At 45.1% G+C, this 15,653-nt stretch overlaps 1 protein-coding gene across 5 annotated transcripts in view; it reads left to right on the top strand.

Annotated features, from left to right (window-relative positions):
* LOC131495915 (piwi-like protein 3) overlaps window positions 1-15,653 on the top strand; it is a 119,599-nt gene that overhangs the window by 8,198 nt on the left and 95,748 nt on the right. For 3 of the 5 annotated variants that reach the window (XR_009254177.1, XR_009254176.1, XR_009254175.1), the window contains 2 exons: window positions 2,016-2,134; window positions 2,508-2,622. Coding sequence is in view for 2 of the 5 variants with exons in the window: in XM_058701096.1 (XP_058557079.1) it covers window positions 1,658-1,784; window positions 2,016-2,104 (216 nt within the window). In the remaining 3 variants the exon portion in view is untranslated. Of the gene's footprint in view, window positions 1-1,657; window positions 1,785-2,015; window positions 2,135-2,507; window positions 2,623-15,653 lie in introns of those variants that run through there. The other 2 variants (XM_058701096.1, XM_058701097.1) reach the window with 1 other exon arrangement.

The following is a 15,653-nucleotide window of genomic DNA, read 5'->3' as shown; positions in this document are numbered from 1 at the left end:
CCTGTTCTGTTGTGCTCTTGCATTTCATAGCATCTATCCCAATTCGGAATTCTGTATTTGAGTGGTTATTTTATGAATCTCTCCCCTCTCTGTAGACAGAGTTCCACCAGGGCATGACAGTGTTGGTTTTGCTCCTTGTAAATACCTCTCCTGTCTTATACCATGACTAGCACATAGAAGTTGAAATATATATAGGTTGTAGTAAATTCACACATGCTGGCATCACAGAGCAGTGGGTTTGGGAATAATTAGAGGATTTGTCACATGAAGACAAACTACCTTCTTGGCACGAGTTGATAGGCAGGAGCCTTGGATGTAAAAGAAACCTAAGACTGTGGTTTCAGCAGGTTTAATTGAGAAAAAAAAAAAACAGACGGGCTGAAATATTTGAAACGATTTGAGTCATCTTGGGATGCCCTGGTGGGAACTCAGTCTAATGACAGATGGCAATTTAGTTGCCCTGTTGTCATGAGATCTAGAAAAATCCTGGAATCGATCGATGAGCCCTTAGAAGGAAAGTACAATCCTGGCCTTCAAAAAAGGTTTCATAATGCTGCAAAGAAGGACCACAGAACTCCTGTTTAGGTGCAGAAGTTGATGTTAGAGGAGGAGATCCTTCTAGGATGTTGCATGGCAGCTATGGGAAATAAGAGGCGTGTTTCCCAAAGTTTTTGACAGGAAGAATAGCTCGTCCAAAGGTTTTGATAGATGAGGCCCTAAAAGGATGCCATGATTCTACACACATGTAGACACCTGCACAAGCTTGGGCCTTAAGACTCTAGAACCAGGAAAATGGGGGTGAATCCCAGCTGTCTTTCAAATAACTAAAGACCACTCTAAGGGTGAAAAAAAACCATGTATAGTCTGCAATGAGATCATACGAAATAAAACTAATAGTTCAGCTTAAGAGAAAAAGAGCCATGAACACTGGATGTGAAGTTTTGTCGCGGGTAGGAACTCCTTTGAAGTTCTCGGGATGTTTAGCAGTCAGATAAAACCAGAATTGATGTGGCTAAATTCCTACTGATGAGGACCTTCCTGATCGGCATGGAAGGATCTATGAAGAACCATTGCTGTGTGTTGGAGAGTAAAGGCAGTTTGTGGCACGGAAATTGCAGCCCAGGGGTAGGATGTCTTGGCAAATATCTCTTCCTCCTGGAAGCAGGGACTGAGAGTTTAGGAGAAATGATGCAAGAGGCATGTTGGGAATAGATGTGGAATTGCAACTCTAAAAAGTTGACTGGGTTTGTTGCCCACCCCTCCGTTTGGGAATCGTCTTGAAAGTGCTCAAGTATGTTTGAGGAATCTTTAAGACAGTGCTGTAGTGAGAAATACAGATCCTAAGAGTCTGTCATACGTTTACTTATATGTAGTGAAAGGATCGTACAATGACCCCCAATATAATGTCTGTGAGCATCCCGCTCTCCTTGGCTACGTGTGTTGACAGAGAAAAAAAAGAGGCCATCTGCGGGACGTCTAACTAAGAGAATATGAAGAGAACCTTTAATGCGTTCTTAACCTTGAGGAAACCGTATCACCAGCACACCCCCAGGCCTCTGTTGGTGACCCCAAAATGCACTTCTGTACATATTTACGTGACTCTGCTGAGGCTTCACCGATAGTTACAGCAGTGTTCTTTCTTGTTTCTGTTGAGCAGCAACATGGTCTAGTGGTCACTGCCCTAACTCAGCCACTTTTGGTCAGCAAAGGCAAATGGAAAAAGAGCCAACAGGACACGCCCCATGAGCCTATAATGCTGGTTCCCGAGCTGTGCTACCTGACAGGTACTACAGATTTGTGCAGTCTTCAGAGAAGTCCACCCCTTCTGAGCCCCAGGTGTTAGGATGTAGAAGTACCAGCGTTTCATAATGCTCCATATGGCCCAGAGCTGCATTCTCTCTGCTGGTTCTTCCTCTTGCAGGTGCAGTGGTCAAGGCTTCTCTCGTTTACACGAGAGAGTTTACACTATTCTTGCTTCTTTAGCTATATCTTTTCTAAACTTTGTCTTTGGAAAGGTCTAACAGATGAACTGCATAAAGACTACAGAGTGAAGAGAGACATGGCTGTGCATACAAGGTTGGATCCAGAAAAAAAGGCAGCATGAATTACAAAGATTCACGAATATTGGACAAAAGTAAGTGTTATTTTTCTGTGTGTGTGTGTGTCCTGAAGCGGAGACTGCGTAGAACCCCTGGCATCTCACATGCTCCAACTAAAATGTGACAGTTGGGACGAAAACGATACCTTGGAGGGAACAACTCTATTTTTTTCTGTCAGTGCAAAGTTAGGGCAAGTCTGGAGGGGGAGAATGATATAGAAAGATCCTAAGACCCTGTGCAAATGTGAGAGCGAAGACATCATGATTTCAGGGTACCAGGGACCTTCTTTGTACCATGTCAGCACAGAGGACAATAGAAGACATCTTTAGATTAGAGGAGAATTTTATAAGTGGATCATTGCCTTTGCGTACTTCATTTGGATTGATTTGTGGACATTTTAACTTTCAGAAATAAGAGTGCACAAAAGGAACTCCAACTTTGGGATTTGAAATTTGACCCCAACTTCGTGTCCTTCTCAGGAAGAATTATGAAAGAAGTAAGAATTCTTCAAAGAAGCAGAGTGGTAAGACCATTTCAAAGTGGCCATGTTTCTTTATCTCTCTTTTTCTCAGCTTCTTCTTTTTCCATAATTTTATCTTCTAATTCACCTATTCTCTCCTCTGCCTCTTCAATCCGAGCTGTAGTCACCTCCATTTTATTTTGCAGCTCATTTATAGCATTTTTTAGCTCCTCCTGACTGTTTCTTAGTCCCTTGATGTCTGTAGTAATAGATTCTCTGCTGGCCTCTATACTTTTGTCAAGCCCAGCGATTAATTTTATGGCTATTATTTTGAATTCATTTTCTGCTATATTGCTTACATCGTTTTTGATCAGTTCGTAAGCTGTCGCTACTTCCTGGAGTTTCTTTTGAGGAGAATTCCTCCGTTTGGTCATTTTGGATAGTCCCTGGAGTGGCACGGAACTGCAGGGCTCTTCCTCTGTGCTGTCTGGAGTAACTTGAGTTGGTGGGCGGGGCCGCAGTCAGACCTGATGTCTGCCCCCAGCCCACCACTGAGGCCACAGTCAGACTGGCGTGTACCTTATCTCCCCCTCTCCCAGGAGCAGGACTCACTGTGGAGTGGTGTGGCCTCTGTCTGGGCTACTTGCACACTGCCAGGCTTGTGGTGCTGCTTCGATGGGATCTGGCGTATTAGCCGGGGTGGGTCTGCAAGGTGCACAGGGGCGGGAGGGGCAGGCTCAGCTCGCTTTGACTTCGGTGGTCCGCTTTGGAGGGGCCTAGTGGCAACGGGAGGGAGACAGACCTGTCGGAGGGACGGATCCGCATGAGCACAGCGTTGGGTGTTTGCGCGGTGCAAGCAAGTTCCGTGATGGGAACCGGCTCCCTTTGGGATTTTGGCTGGGGGGTGGGCGAGGGAGACGGCACTTCCAGCGCCTTTGTTCCCCGCCAAGCTGAGCTCCGTTGTCCGGGGCTCAACAACTCTCCCTCCCGCTCTCCAAGCACAGCAGTTGACTTATAACATTCCAGATATTAAGTCCCACTGGCTGTCAGAACACACTCCATCCGGCCCCTCCGCTTTTGCAAGCCAGACTCGGGGGCTCTGCCTTGCCGGGTGGGCTGGCTGCCCCTCCACCGCCCTGGCTCCCTCCCGCCAGTCCGTGTAGCGCGCGCCGCCTCTCCACCCTTCCTACCCTCTTCCGTGGGCCTCTTGTCTATGCTTGGCTCCGGAGAGTCTGTTCTGCTAGGCTTCTGGTGGTTATTGGGGTAAATTAGGCAGATGTGGGTGGAATCTAAGCGATCAGCAACCAATCCTTCTGAAATACAAGCAATTATCAGGGAATACTATGAAAAATTATAGGCCAACAAACGGGATAACCTGGAAGAAATGGACAAATTCCTAAGCACTCACACACTTCCAAAACTCAAACAGGAAGAAATAGAAAACTTGAACAGACCCATAACCAGCGAAGAAATTGGATCAGTTATCAAAAATCTCCCAACAAATAAGAGTCCAGGACCCGATGGCTTCCCTTGGGGAATTCTATCAGACATTTATAGCAGGGATAATACCTATCCTTCTCAAGCTGTCCCAAAATATAGAAAGGGAAGGAAAGCTTCCAGACTCATTCTATGAAGCCAGCATCACTTTGATTCCCAAACCAGACAGAGACGCAGCAAACAAAGAGAACTACAGGCCAATATCCCTGATGAATACGGATGCAAAAATTCTCAACAAGATACTAGCAAATCGAATTCGACAGCATTTAAAAATAATTATTCACCATGATCAAGTGGGATTCATTCCTGGGCTGCAGGGCTGGTTCAACATTTGCAAATCAATCAATGGGATACATCACATTAATAAAAGAAAAGATACGAACCATATGGTCCTGTCAATCGACGCAGAAAAAGCATTTGACAAAATCAGCATGCTTTCTTAATAAAAAAACCTCGAGAAAGTCGGGACGGAAGGAACATACTTAAACATCCTAAAAACCATTTATGAAAAGCCGACAGCTAATATCATCCTCAATGGGGAAAAACTGAGAGCTTTCCCCCTGAGATCAGGAACACCACAGGGATGTCCACTCTCACCACTGTCGTTTAACATAGTGTTGGAAGTGCTACCATGAGCAATCTGACAACACGAGGAAATCAAAGGCATCAAAATTGGCAAAGATGAAGTCAAGCTTTCACTTTTTGCCGATGACATGATATTCTACATGGAAAACCCAACAGACTCCACGAAAAGTCTGCTAGAACTGACACATGAATTCAGCAAAGTCGTAGGATAGAAAATTAATGTGCAGAAATCAGTTGCATTGTTATACACTAATAATGAAGCAACAGAAAGACAAATAAAGTGACTGATCTCATTCACAATGGCACCAAGAATCATAAAATACCTAGGAATTAACCTAACCAAAGGTGTCAAAGATCTGTATGCTGAAAACTATAGAAAGCTTAGGAAGGAAATTGAAGACGATACAAAGAACTGGAAAAACATTCCATGCTCATGGATTGGAAGACTGAAATTGTTAAAATGTCAATACTACCCAAAGCAATCTACATATTCAAAGCAATTCCAATCAAAATTGCACCAGCATTCTTCTCCAAGCTAGAACAAGCAATCCTAAAATTTGTATGGAACCACAAAAGACCCCGAATAGCCAAAGTAATATTGAAGAAGAAAACCAAAATGGGAGGCATCACAATCCCAGACTTTAGCCTCTACTACAAAACTGTAATCATCAAGACAGTATGGTATTGGCACGAAAACAGACACATAGACCGATGGAATAGAATAGAGACTCCAGAATTGGACCCACAAATGTATGGCCAACTCATCTTTGACAAAGCAGGAAAGAATATCCAATGGAAAAAAGACAGTCTCTTTAACAAATGGTGCTGGGAGAACTGGACAGCAACATGCAGAAGAATGAAACAAGAGAACTGTCTTACACCATTCACAAAAATAAACTCAAAATGGATAAAGGACCTGAATGTGAGACAGGAAACCGTCAAAACCCTAGAGGACAAAGCAGGAAAAAACCGCTCTGAACTCTCAGCTGCAGCAATTTCTTCCTTGACACGTCTCCAAAGACAAGGGAATTAAAAGCACAAATGAACTATTGGGGCCTCATCAAGATGAAAAGCTTCTACACTGCATGGAAACAATCAACAAAACTAAAAGGCAACCGATGGAATGGAAAAGATATTTGCAAATGACCTATCAGACAAAGGGCTAGTTTCCAAAATCCATAAAGAACTCACCAAACTCCACACCCGAAAAACACATTCTCCAGTGAGGAAATGGGCAGAAGACATGAACAGACACTTTTCCAAAGAAGACATCCAGATGGCCAACAGGCACATGAAAAGATACTCAATGTCACTCCTCATCAGGGAAATACAAATCAAAACCACACTGAGATATCACCTCACGACAGTCAGAGTGGCTAAAGTGAACCCATCCAGAGACTATAGATGCTGGAGAGGATGCGGGGAAATGGGAATCCTCTTGCACTGTTGGTGGGAATGCAAACTGGGGCAGCCACTCTGGAAAACAGTGTGGAGGTTCCTCAAAAACGTAAAGATAGATCTACCCTATGACCCAGGAAGAACACTGCTAGGAATTTACCCAAGGGATACAGGAGTGCTGATGCATAGGGGCACTTGTACCCCAATGTTTCTAGCAGCACTTTCAACAATAGCCAAATTATGGAAAGAGCCTAAATGTCCACCAACTGATGAATGGATAAAGAAACTGTGGTTTATATACACAATGGAATACTACTTGGCAATGAGAAAGAATGAAATATGACCTTTTGTAGCAACGTGGATGGAACTGGAGAGTGTTACGCTAAGTGAAATAAGTTATTCAGAGAAAGACAGATACCATATGTTTTACTCTTATGTGGATCCTGAGAAACGTAACAGAAGACTATGGGGGAGGGGAAGGAAAAAAAAGTTAGGGAGGGAGTCAAACCATAAGAGACTCTTTAAAACTGAGGATAAACTGAGAGTTGATGGAGGGTGGGAGGGAGGGGAAAGTGGGTGATGGGCTTTGAGGAGGGCACCTTTTGGGATGAGCCCTGGGTGTTGTATGGAACCAATTTGACAATGAATTTCATATTTAAAAAAGAAAAGACTCCACCAAACACACCTGCTAGAACTGTTACATGAATTCAGCAAAGTCACAGGATATGAAACCAATGTACAGAAATCAATTGCATTCTATACACCAATAATGAAGCAGAAGGAAGAGAAATTAAGGAATCTATCCCATTAACAATTGCATCCCAAACCATAAGATACATAGGAATAAACGTATCCAAGGAGGTAAAAGATCTGTACGCTAAAAAGTATTGAGAGCTGATGAAGAAATTGAAGAAGACACAAAGAATTGGAATGACATTCCACGCTCATGGATTGGAAGACAAAATACTGTTCAAATGTTGATACTCCTCAAAGCTATCTACAGCCTCAATGCAATCCCTATCAAGTAACATTAGCATTCTCCACAGAGCTAGAACACACAATTCTAAAATATGTATGGAACTGGAGAAGACCCCGAATAGTTCAAGTGATGTTGAAAAAGAAAACCAAACATGGAAGCATCACAATTCCAGACCTCAAGCTATGTTACAAAGCTATAATCACTAAGAGAGTATGGTACTGGCACAAACACAGAGACATACATGAATGGAACAGAATAGAGAACCCAGAAATGGACTCACAAGTGTATAGCCAAGTCATGTTTGACAAAAGAGGAAAGAATATCCAATGGAAAAAGACAGTCTCTTCAGCAAATGGTATTGGGAAAACAGGATAGTGACATGCAGAAGAATGAAATGGGACCGCTTACCTACTATACACAAAAATGAACTCAAAATGGATGAAAGAGCTAAATGTGAGACAGAAAACCATCACAATCCTAGAGGAGAAAACAGGCAACAGCCTCTTGACCTCAGCCACAGCAACGTCTTAATAGGCATGTTTCAGGAGAGAAAGGAAACAAAAGCAAAGAACAAAAACAAAACAAACAAAAACAAAACTCTTGGGACCTCATCAAGATAAAAAAAAGCTTCTGCACGGCAACAGAAACAACCAACAAAACTGAGGGAATCAGAGAAGGTATTTGCAAATGACATATCAGATAAAGGGTTAGTTTCCAACATCTGTAAAGAACTACCAAACTCAACACCCAAAAAACAAAGAATTCAGGGAAGAAATGGTCAAAAGACATGAACAGACGTTTTTCCGAAGAAGACAACCAGATGGCTAACAGACACATGAAAAGAGGCTCAACAGCAGTCATCATCAGAGAAATACAAATCAAAAGCAGAATGAGATACCACCTCACACCTGTCAGCATGGCTCAAATTAACGACGCAGGTAACAATAGATGTTGGCAGGGATGCGGAGAAGGGGGAACACTTTTGCCCTGTTGGTGGGAATGCAAACTAGTGCAGCCACTCCGGAAGACAGTATGGAGGCCTGCCAAAAAATTAAAAAGAGAGCTACCCTACGTCCTAGCAATTGCATGATTAGATATTTATCCAAAGGATACAGGAGTGCTGATTCAAAGGGGCACATGCATCCCAGTGTTTATAGTGGCACTATCAATAATAGCCAAATTATGGAAAGAGCCAAGGTGTCCAGTGACTGATGAATGGATAAAGAAGATATAGATATATACATCTATATAGATCTATATAGATGTATATATCTGTCTATATATCTATATCTATATATCTATATATATATATATATGTGTGTGTGTATATATATATATATCTATATAGATATATATATCTGTCTATATATATATCTGTCTATATATATATCTGTGTATATATATAAGTCAGTCAGAGAAAGACAAATATCATATGATTTCACTCGTGTGGAATCTAACAAAATAGATGAACATAGGAGAATGGAAGGAAAAATAAGGTAAAAACAGAGATGAAGACAGTCCATAAGTGACTTGATTAACTCTTCACACACTGAGGACTGTTGGAAGGGTGTTGGGTAGAGGGATGTACTAAATAGGTGATGAGCATTAGGGAGGGCACTTGGTGTGGATGACCACTGGGTGTTCTATGGAAGTGCTAAATCATTAAATTCTATTACTGAAACTATTATTACACTATATGTTAACCAACTTGGTTTAAAAAAAAAAAATTTAAAAAGATGATTACAGACAGAGTACATTCGAAGCCCAGAGGGAGAACACATCTATTCTATTAAAAGACGCTACTATTATATTAAAAGAACAAAACAAGGCTTCGCACATCCTTGCTTTGTCTTTCTGATTTCATACCTCCCACTCTAAGTCTACAAAGCAGCAGGTATAAGCCAGCTGTTTCCAGAAACCCTCTCCCATTGATTCCTACCTGAGTGCAGTTCCCTATCTGACGACTATTCATCATCGGTTCCAGAGTCAGACAGGCTCTCCAACACCCAATCTTTAGAGACACAAGCATGAGCAAGCAGGTTATTAGAGACAGGGGCTCCACCATTCCTGTAACTCCCTCTGAGGCCATGCTGGCTCAGCCGGCATCACTTGCCCTTCCTCTGGGTCCTCAGACCTTCCCTGGGCTTGGCAAAGGCAGAGCCCTTCCACAAGGCATTGACCACAGTTGCAAACCTTCAAGCAAGAGAAAGGATCCCCCTTCATCTGGTACTTCCCCAGCTGCACTGGATCATGATAGCTCTCACCCGCACAAGAAGGTGCCACCTGTGCAACCTGACATTCCAACGGTTACAGACATACATAGGGTTTGGCGGGTTCCACGAGCAGACCCTGTGCCCGGCTCAGAGCAGCTGCCCAGAAGAACCCTCTGTGAGGGTGGGAATGTTCTGCGTTGTAAACCTGCGTCTGCCGGGCACCAGAAACGTGGCTAGTGCGGCTAATGGCTATGTGGCAAGTGGCTTCTGCCCTGGATAGCACAGCTTTAGGATGTACACATGAGGAAGACGTGACCTCCCAGTCCTGGCGGTTTCTGCAGAGGAGCTTGCTGGCCTGATCTGACCATTCCTTTGTCGGTTCTCCCTGGGCTCATGCATATGTGGCAGCCACTGCGTGAGACCCTGGGGACACTTCTGGTGGAAGGTCAACACCCAGGTCTGAGGGGAATCCCAGCAGGGGCACATTATAAACAGAGTGAAGAGCATGACACCCCCACACTCATGCTGGATGTAATCAGAGCCGCAGGGCAGAGGGGGAGCACCTCACTGTCTTCAGGAGCCCACCCTTCTCATTCTGATCTGGACCAGTGCCTGGGCAGACAGCTAGCATAGTGTGGGGCCCAACAGGCCTGGGTGAGCTGAGGAGGGACCTTTCCACCCCTAAACGAGTTCCCAGCCCAAGGCTGTGAACAGCAGGCGTTTATTGGGGCCAAACATGGGCTGCCTAGGGCTGAGCCCCTGGGGGACGAGCAATGACGGAGAGACTGTCGGTGCCCTTGCAGTGACCATCCAGAGCTATGGCTCCTGTGCCCATGAGTGGAAGGAAGGTCAGAGACAGTATTTGGACCTGTCAGTTCCCATACCTTTCAGACAAACTCTCACACGGATGTCCTCGGGCCAGGAAAGAGCACAGCAAGGACCACCTCCACTCTGGGATCAGCCCCCACCACTTTGCTGAGCTCCCTGTGCACTGGAGCCTGTGCCCCTCTCACCTCCCCTGCAACTAGAATGTTCTACAGCTGCCCTGGTCACATGGGATGAGATCCCTTTTGTATGAATGTGTTTCCAGCCAGACAACCCTTGGCCAACAGTGTGTAGACAAGGACTGGCTGTCAGGTGACGGCCAGAAGCAGGTGAAAAGTGAAAACTGGTCCCTCCTGGCCCAGGTGGATCAGGCCTGGAAACGTACTTGTGTCTGGCCTGACCCTGGTTCCATCCCTGCTGGCGTGTCCCAGGTGGGAGAACAGGAGACCTGACTCCATTGTCTGCTCCTCCCCAGTGTCCACCAATGAAAGAGTCTGGTAGATGGAGAAGAGGCTGGCACAGGAAGGACGCCCCTCTCCCCAGGCTTTTAGGAAGATGTCCATACGGTGCTCTCACCCGGCATGCCGGCTCGTCCTGCCTCATCCCACCCAGAAGGAGCCCAAATGTCATCCTCGGTGAGGACAAGGCTGGGCCCAGGTGCTGATGCTACACTGATTCAAATAATCCTGCCACCGTGGTGTCCCCTCCCACCCTCACATAGCCTGGATGTCCTTCATGTCTTCCCTCTGCAACCCATCAATATTTCCCGCTTAACATCTAGTCCAAGACCTTGGACCGTGCTCTCACCCTTTCAAGCTGAAGTATTTGAAGGAGCAAGGGCCCTTAGAGCCTGGCTGCTGGTTTCATTCCTGCATTTGACCACACACAGCAGGCATTAACTTCCACACCCCTGGGATACCAAGATCTTGAGAGAAAGGATTTCTAGAAGCTGGAGGATCCTCTTCTCAGATGCCCTCCAGAACTGGGTGTGGCACACGCCTGCACCAGGGGCCACCTGCCCCAGCCCTCCAGCTAAGAGGGGGAGGATTCCCTTCTCAGGCTCCTTGAATCTCCTTTTTGGAAAGGATAGGAGGGGCAGGAAGGCAGTAACCCTGGGGCAATTATCTCTTTACTGCTGAAGTATGATGGAGCAAGGACTCTGGGATCACTCTAGTCTCAGCACTGGCGGGTGCCCCACACAAGGAGGATCAGGAGCAAGGACTGAAATTATTACTGATGACAACCTCAGCCTAGAAATTCAGGGTCTGCCTCAGAAAGTAGAGGCGTGAGAGAAAGTACTAGGAATTGGGGGTTAAAGGGCCTCGTCTCCCCGTCCAGCCCCCATCCCCACAGCCCGTGCCAACCCCTCCATGATTCATCACTTCCATAAGCTTCCTTTCCTCAGAGGCCAATTAGATACCATGAGGGCTCCTTCTCCTTAATCAGGATCGATCCAGGTGCCCTGAAGGCAATGCAACAGCCTCCTCAGAGTTGAGGTCTACCTTGAACTGAAGTCATGATTCACAGAATCCTATGGATTCTGAAAACATATTTCCCTTTCAGAATCCTGTGAATGTTTTCCTGGCTATTAATAGGACTTTTTTCAGCCTAAACAAGCTATGTTTGGTGTATAATATACTAACTGTATTTAAATTGTCCATATTTATATCCTTTGACATACACACATGAAGCTCGGTGATGGGATTTTTCTTATGAATGGCAAAGTTCACACCAGCAACTGTGCTCTTTAGGGACATGTTAATCTAGAGGAACATAAACTTCTCACACAGAGACCACATACAAGCACGTACCTGCTCACTCCACACACTCGTCAGTTCACAAAGAGACTCACCCATCTCCACGCACACAAACTCACTACCTGAATGCCACACGAGTGCCTGTAAACACGTGAACATGGTTTTACCCTTCGACAAATCGCTTTGTCACTACGTCTGTGATCCTCCTTTCATTGGAAACCCAAAATCAGAAGCACTCCCCTGACTAAAGACAGCACATGATTGATTCCTGAATACCTACCATTCTCCATGGTTCCAGAGACCACAGGAAGCTATAGAAAAGAAAATAGCATAAGGGTAAGAAGGTGAGGCACACTGATTGCACCACTCTTTAGATCTTGGTGATATTAGGATCCAATAGGGAACACAGTGGTTGAGTCAAAGGCCACAAAAGCAAATGAATAGGATGCCTGTCAGAAGTTGTATATTCTGGGGGATGTGTCTCTCAAGTTCACTTAGTATAGAGACTCTCAAATTGTTCACCCAAGCAGGAAAAATGCTTCTGATAAAATTAATCCTAACACATTATTTATCACCAGGTTTGGCACTGCCGCTGGTCAATGTCCCCTTCACCAAGGTAACAGTTGGCGAGAGACAACCACTCACCACTCTCCCGCCAAGGAAAGTAACAATATCATCTACCATGTATATTGTCAAATTTAGAACAGAAGTTGATTGGAAAGACACTAAGAAAGTATTGTGTTCCTCAGGGGAAGACAGGCCAGCTCACCTCACCAACAGCCTGGTGCCTCCTGACAGGAACGGCCCACATCTTTTCCTCCTCAGGGACACCTAGAAGAACACAGACACACGTCAGTACACTGTTGGTGCTGCTCAATAAAACTCAGGGACTGTTCCGTGATATGAACATGGGCAAGAGCATACGGAGGCTTTTGTTACCTGCATGGACTGAAGGTTGCTGCTGAGCCACGCTCAGCAGTATTCCTTGAAGTGTGCAGTTTGAGGAGTTTTTTGAGAATGTAGACATTGGTTATTGTGCAGTGTCAGTGACACATATCTCCTAGGGAAGGACACACCTCTCTTTGTGTCTCTCTCCGTCTCTCTAATGAATGTGTGTGTCTCTTTCTCTTAGTGTGTTTCCCTGTCTCTTTCCCTGTCTGTCAGTTTCTGTCTGACTCAAACATACAGGCACTCACACACACACAAACACACACACACACACACACACACACACACACACACACACACACAGTGAATACATTGTCTTCCTCACACTGTAAACATGTACACAGGTTTCCCCTGGGAAACCTGTCTTTTCTCCTCACCCTCAAGCCTCTGTCCTACAGGGAACCTGGAGTCAGGGTATCTCTCCAGACTGATGCCGGCAGGAATATCCCAACTTCCTGACCACATAGATTATTTCATCAGCAGAGGACTGATTCCAAAGTACATACCATATTTCGTTGCTCCCGCGGCCACCTGATTGTAGAGAAAAGAAACACCATCAGGGTCAGATCATGATGAACTCTCATTGCACTGGGCTTTCATTCTCCTCTGGACTTTAGGAAACTAGATGGCACACAGTGCTTGAGTCAAAGGTCCCCAATAGCAAATGAATAGCATGCCCGTCAGAAGTTGTTCTTTACTGGGGATGTGTCTCTGAAGACCATTTAGGGTGCCGACTACAAAATTCCTCACCCAAGCAGGAAATAAAGCTACTCAGGAAAAGATCATATGACACTGTTTCTTAGCAGGATTGGCATTGCCAGTGGTTAATGTGCTCTTGATCAAGTTACAGTTGGTAAGGGACAACCACTCACCAATCTCCCTACGACAGAATTGAATGCTATCATGTAAAATGTACATAGTCCTATGTCACCGAATATGAGTGGAGATACACTAAGTAATCAACGTGTCTTCCATAGGCAAAGACAGGCAGGCTCACCTCAGCAACACCTTGGTGTCTCCTGACAGGAATGGCCCACACATTTTCCTCCTTAGGGACACCTAGAAGCATACAGAATATATGCTCAACAGTATGTTGTCGGTAATGCTCAAGAATACCGCAGGGACTGATCCTTGATAAGAAAATGCGCCACAGCATATGCAGGCTTTGGTTGCTTGCATGGACTGAATGTCACTGCTGACCACGCTCAGCTGTATTTCTTGAAGTGTGCGCTATGAGGAGCTTTTGGAGAAAGTGGACATTGGCCATTGTGCAGTGTCAGTGGCACATATCACCTGGCAAAACTCACATCTCTCTCTCTCTCTCTTTTTTCCATATGTCTGTCTCTTTCTGTGTGTGCCTGTCTCTCTGTCTGTGAGGCTCTCAAGTAAACACACACACGTACACATGTACACACACTCACAGTTACACTACATACAGACACATACAGAACAACACCAAGACTCATGCACAGAGCATCACTCTGCAATCAAGGAATACATTCTCTTTCTCATACTGTGGAAACATGGACATAGTTTTTCACCTAGGACTTCGGTCTCACACCCCCCACTTGGCCTAAGACGTCCCAGGTCTCTGGAATCAGGGTAGCTCTCCAGATTGAACACAACAAGAATGCCCCACCTACATCAACATCTAAACGTTTTCCTCAGCAAGAAACTGTTTCCAGAATACGTACCTTCTTCTCGTGCTCCTATGGCCACCTGAATGTTAGGAAAGAAAACACCATCAGGGTGAGATCACGATATACAGTATTTGCACCACCCTTGAGTTCTCTTCGTGACTTTAGGATACAAGATGGGACACAGTGGTTGAGTCAAAGGCCACAAAAGCAAATGAATAAGATGCCTGTATGATGTTGTTTTCCCTGGGGATGTGTCTAAAGAACACTTAAGATGCAGAGTACAAAATTCTTCCCCCAAGGAGGGAATATTGCTGCTAACGAAAAAGATCCTTTGACACTGTTTCTTACCATGTTTGGCACTGCCAGTGGTCAATGTCCCCCTGACCAAGGTTACAGTTGGCAAGAGGCAAGCACTCCCCACTCTCCCCACCAGGGCAAGTAACAATATCATCTAAAATGCACATTATCATATTTACAACAGAAGTTGATTGGAAAGACACTAAGAAAGCACTTGTATGTCTCAGGGAACGACAGGCAAGCTCACCTCTGCAACAGTCTTTTGCCTCCTTACTGCAACGGACTGCAGCTCTTTCTCCACAGGGACACCTAGAAGGACACAGAAAACAGGTCAGTACATTGTTGGTGCTGCTCAAGAATAACTCAGGGACTGTTCCGTGATATGAATATGGGGCAGGCCATACAGAGGTTTTGGTAACCTGCATGGACTGCATGTGACTGCTGAGCCTCACTCAGCAATAATCTTTGAAGTGTGCAGTAGGAGGAGTTTGCTGAGACACTAAACATCGGACATTGTGCAGTGTCAGTGGCACATATCTCCCGGGGAAACACACCTCTCTCTCTCTCTCTCTCTGTCTCTGTCTCTCATGTCTCATTCTCTTTGTAAGTTTCTCTGTCTCTTTCTCTGTCCCTCAGGTTCTGCCTCTCTCAAACACACTTGTGCGTCCACACACACACACACACACACCACACACTGATTATATTTTCTTCCTCACACTGTAAAAATGGACATAGGTTTCCCCTGGGAAATCTGTCTTCTCTCCACACCCTCAAGCCTCTGTCCTACCAGAACCCTGGCGTCAGGGTAGCTCTCCAGACTGATGCCATCAGGAATGCTCCAGCTTCCTGAACATATAGATTCTTGCATCAGCAGGAGACAGATTCCAAAATACATACCATGTTCCATTGCTCTCTTGACCTGAATGTAGAGAAAGGAAACAACACCAGGGTGAGA

This window comes from Neofelis nebulosa, chromosome 15 (assembly GCF_028018385.1).
Source record: "Neofelis nebulosa isolate mNeoNeb1 chromosome 15, mNeoNeb1.pri, whole genome shotgun sequence".
Classification (NCBI taxonomy): Eukaryota; Metazoa; Chordata; class Mammalia; order Carnivora; family Felidae; genus Neofelis; species Neofelis nebulosa.
Note: the sequence above shows the minus strand (reverse complement) of the source record. Positions and strands in the feature narration are given on the sequence as shown.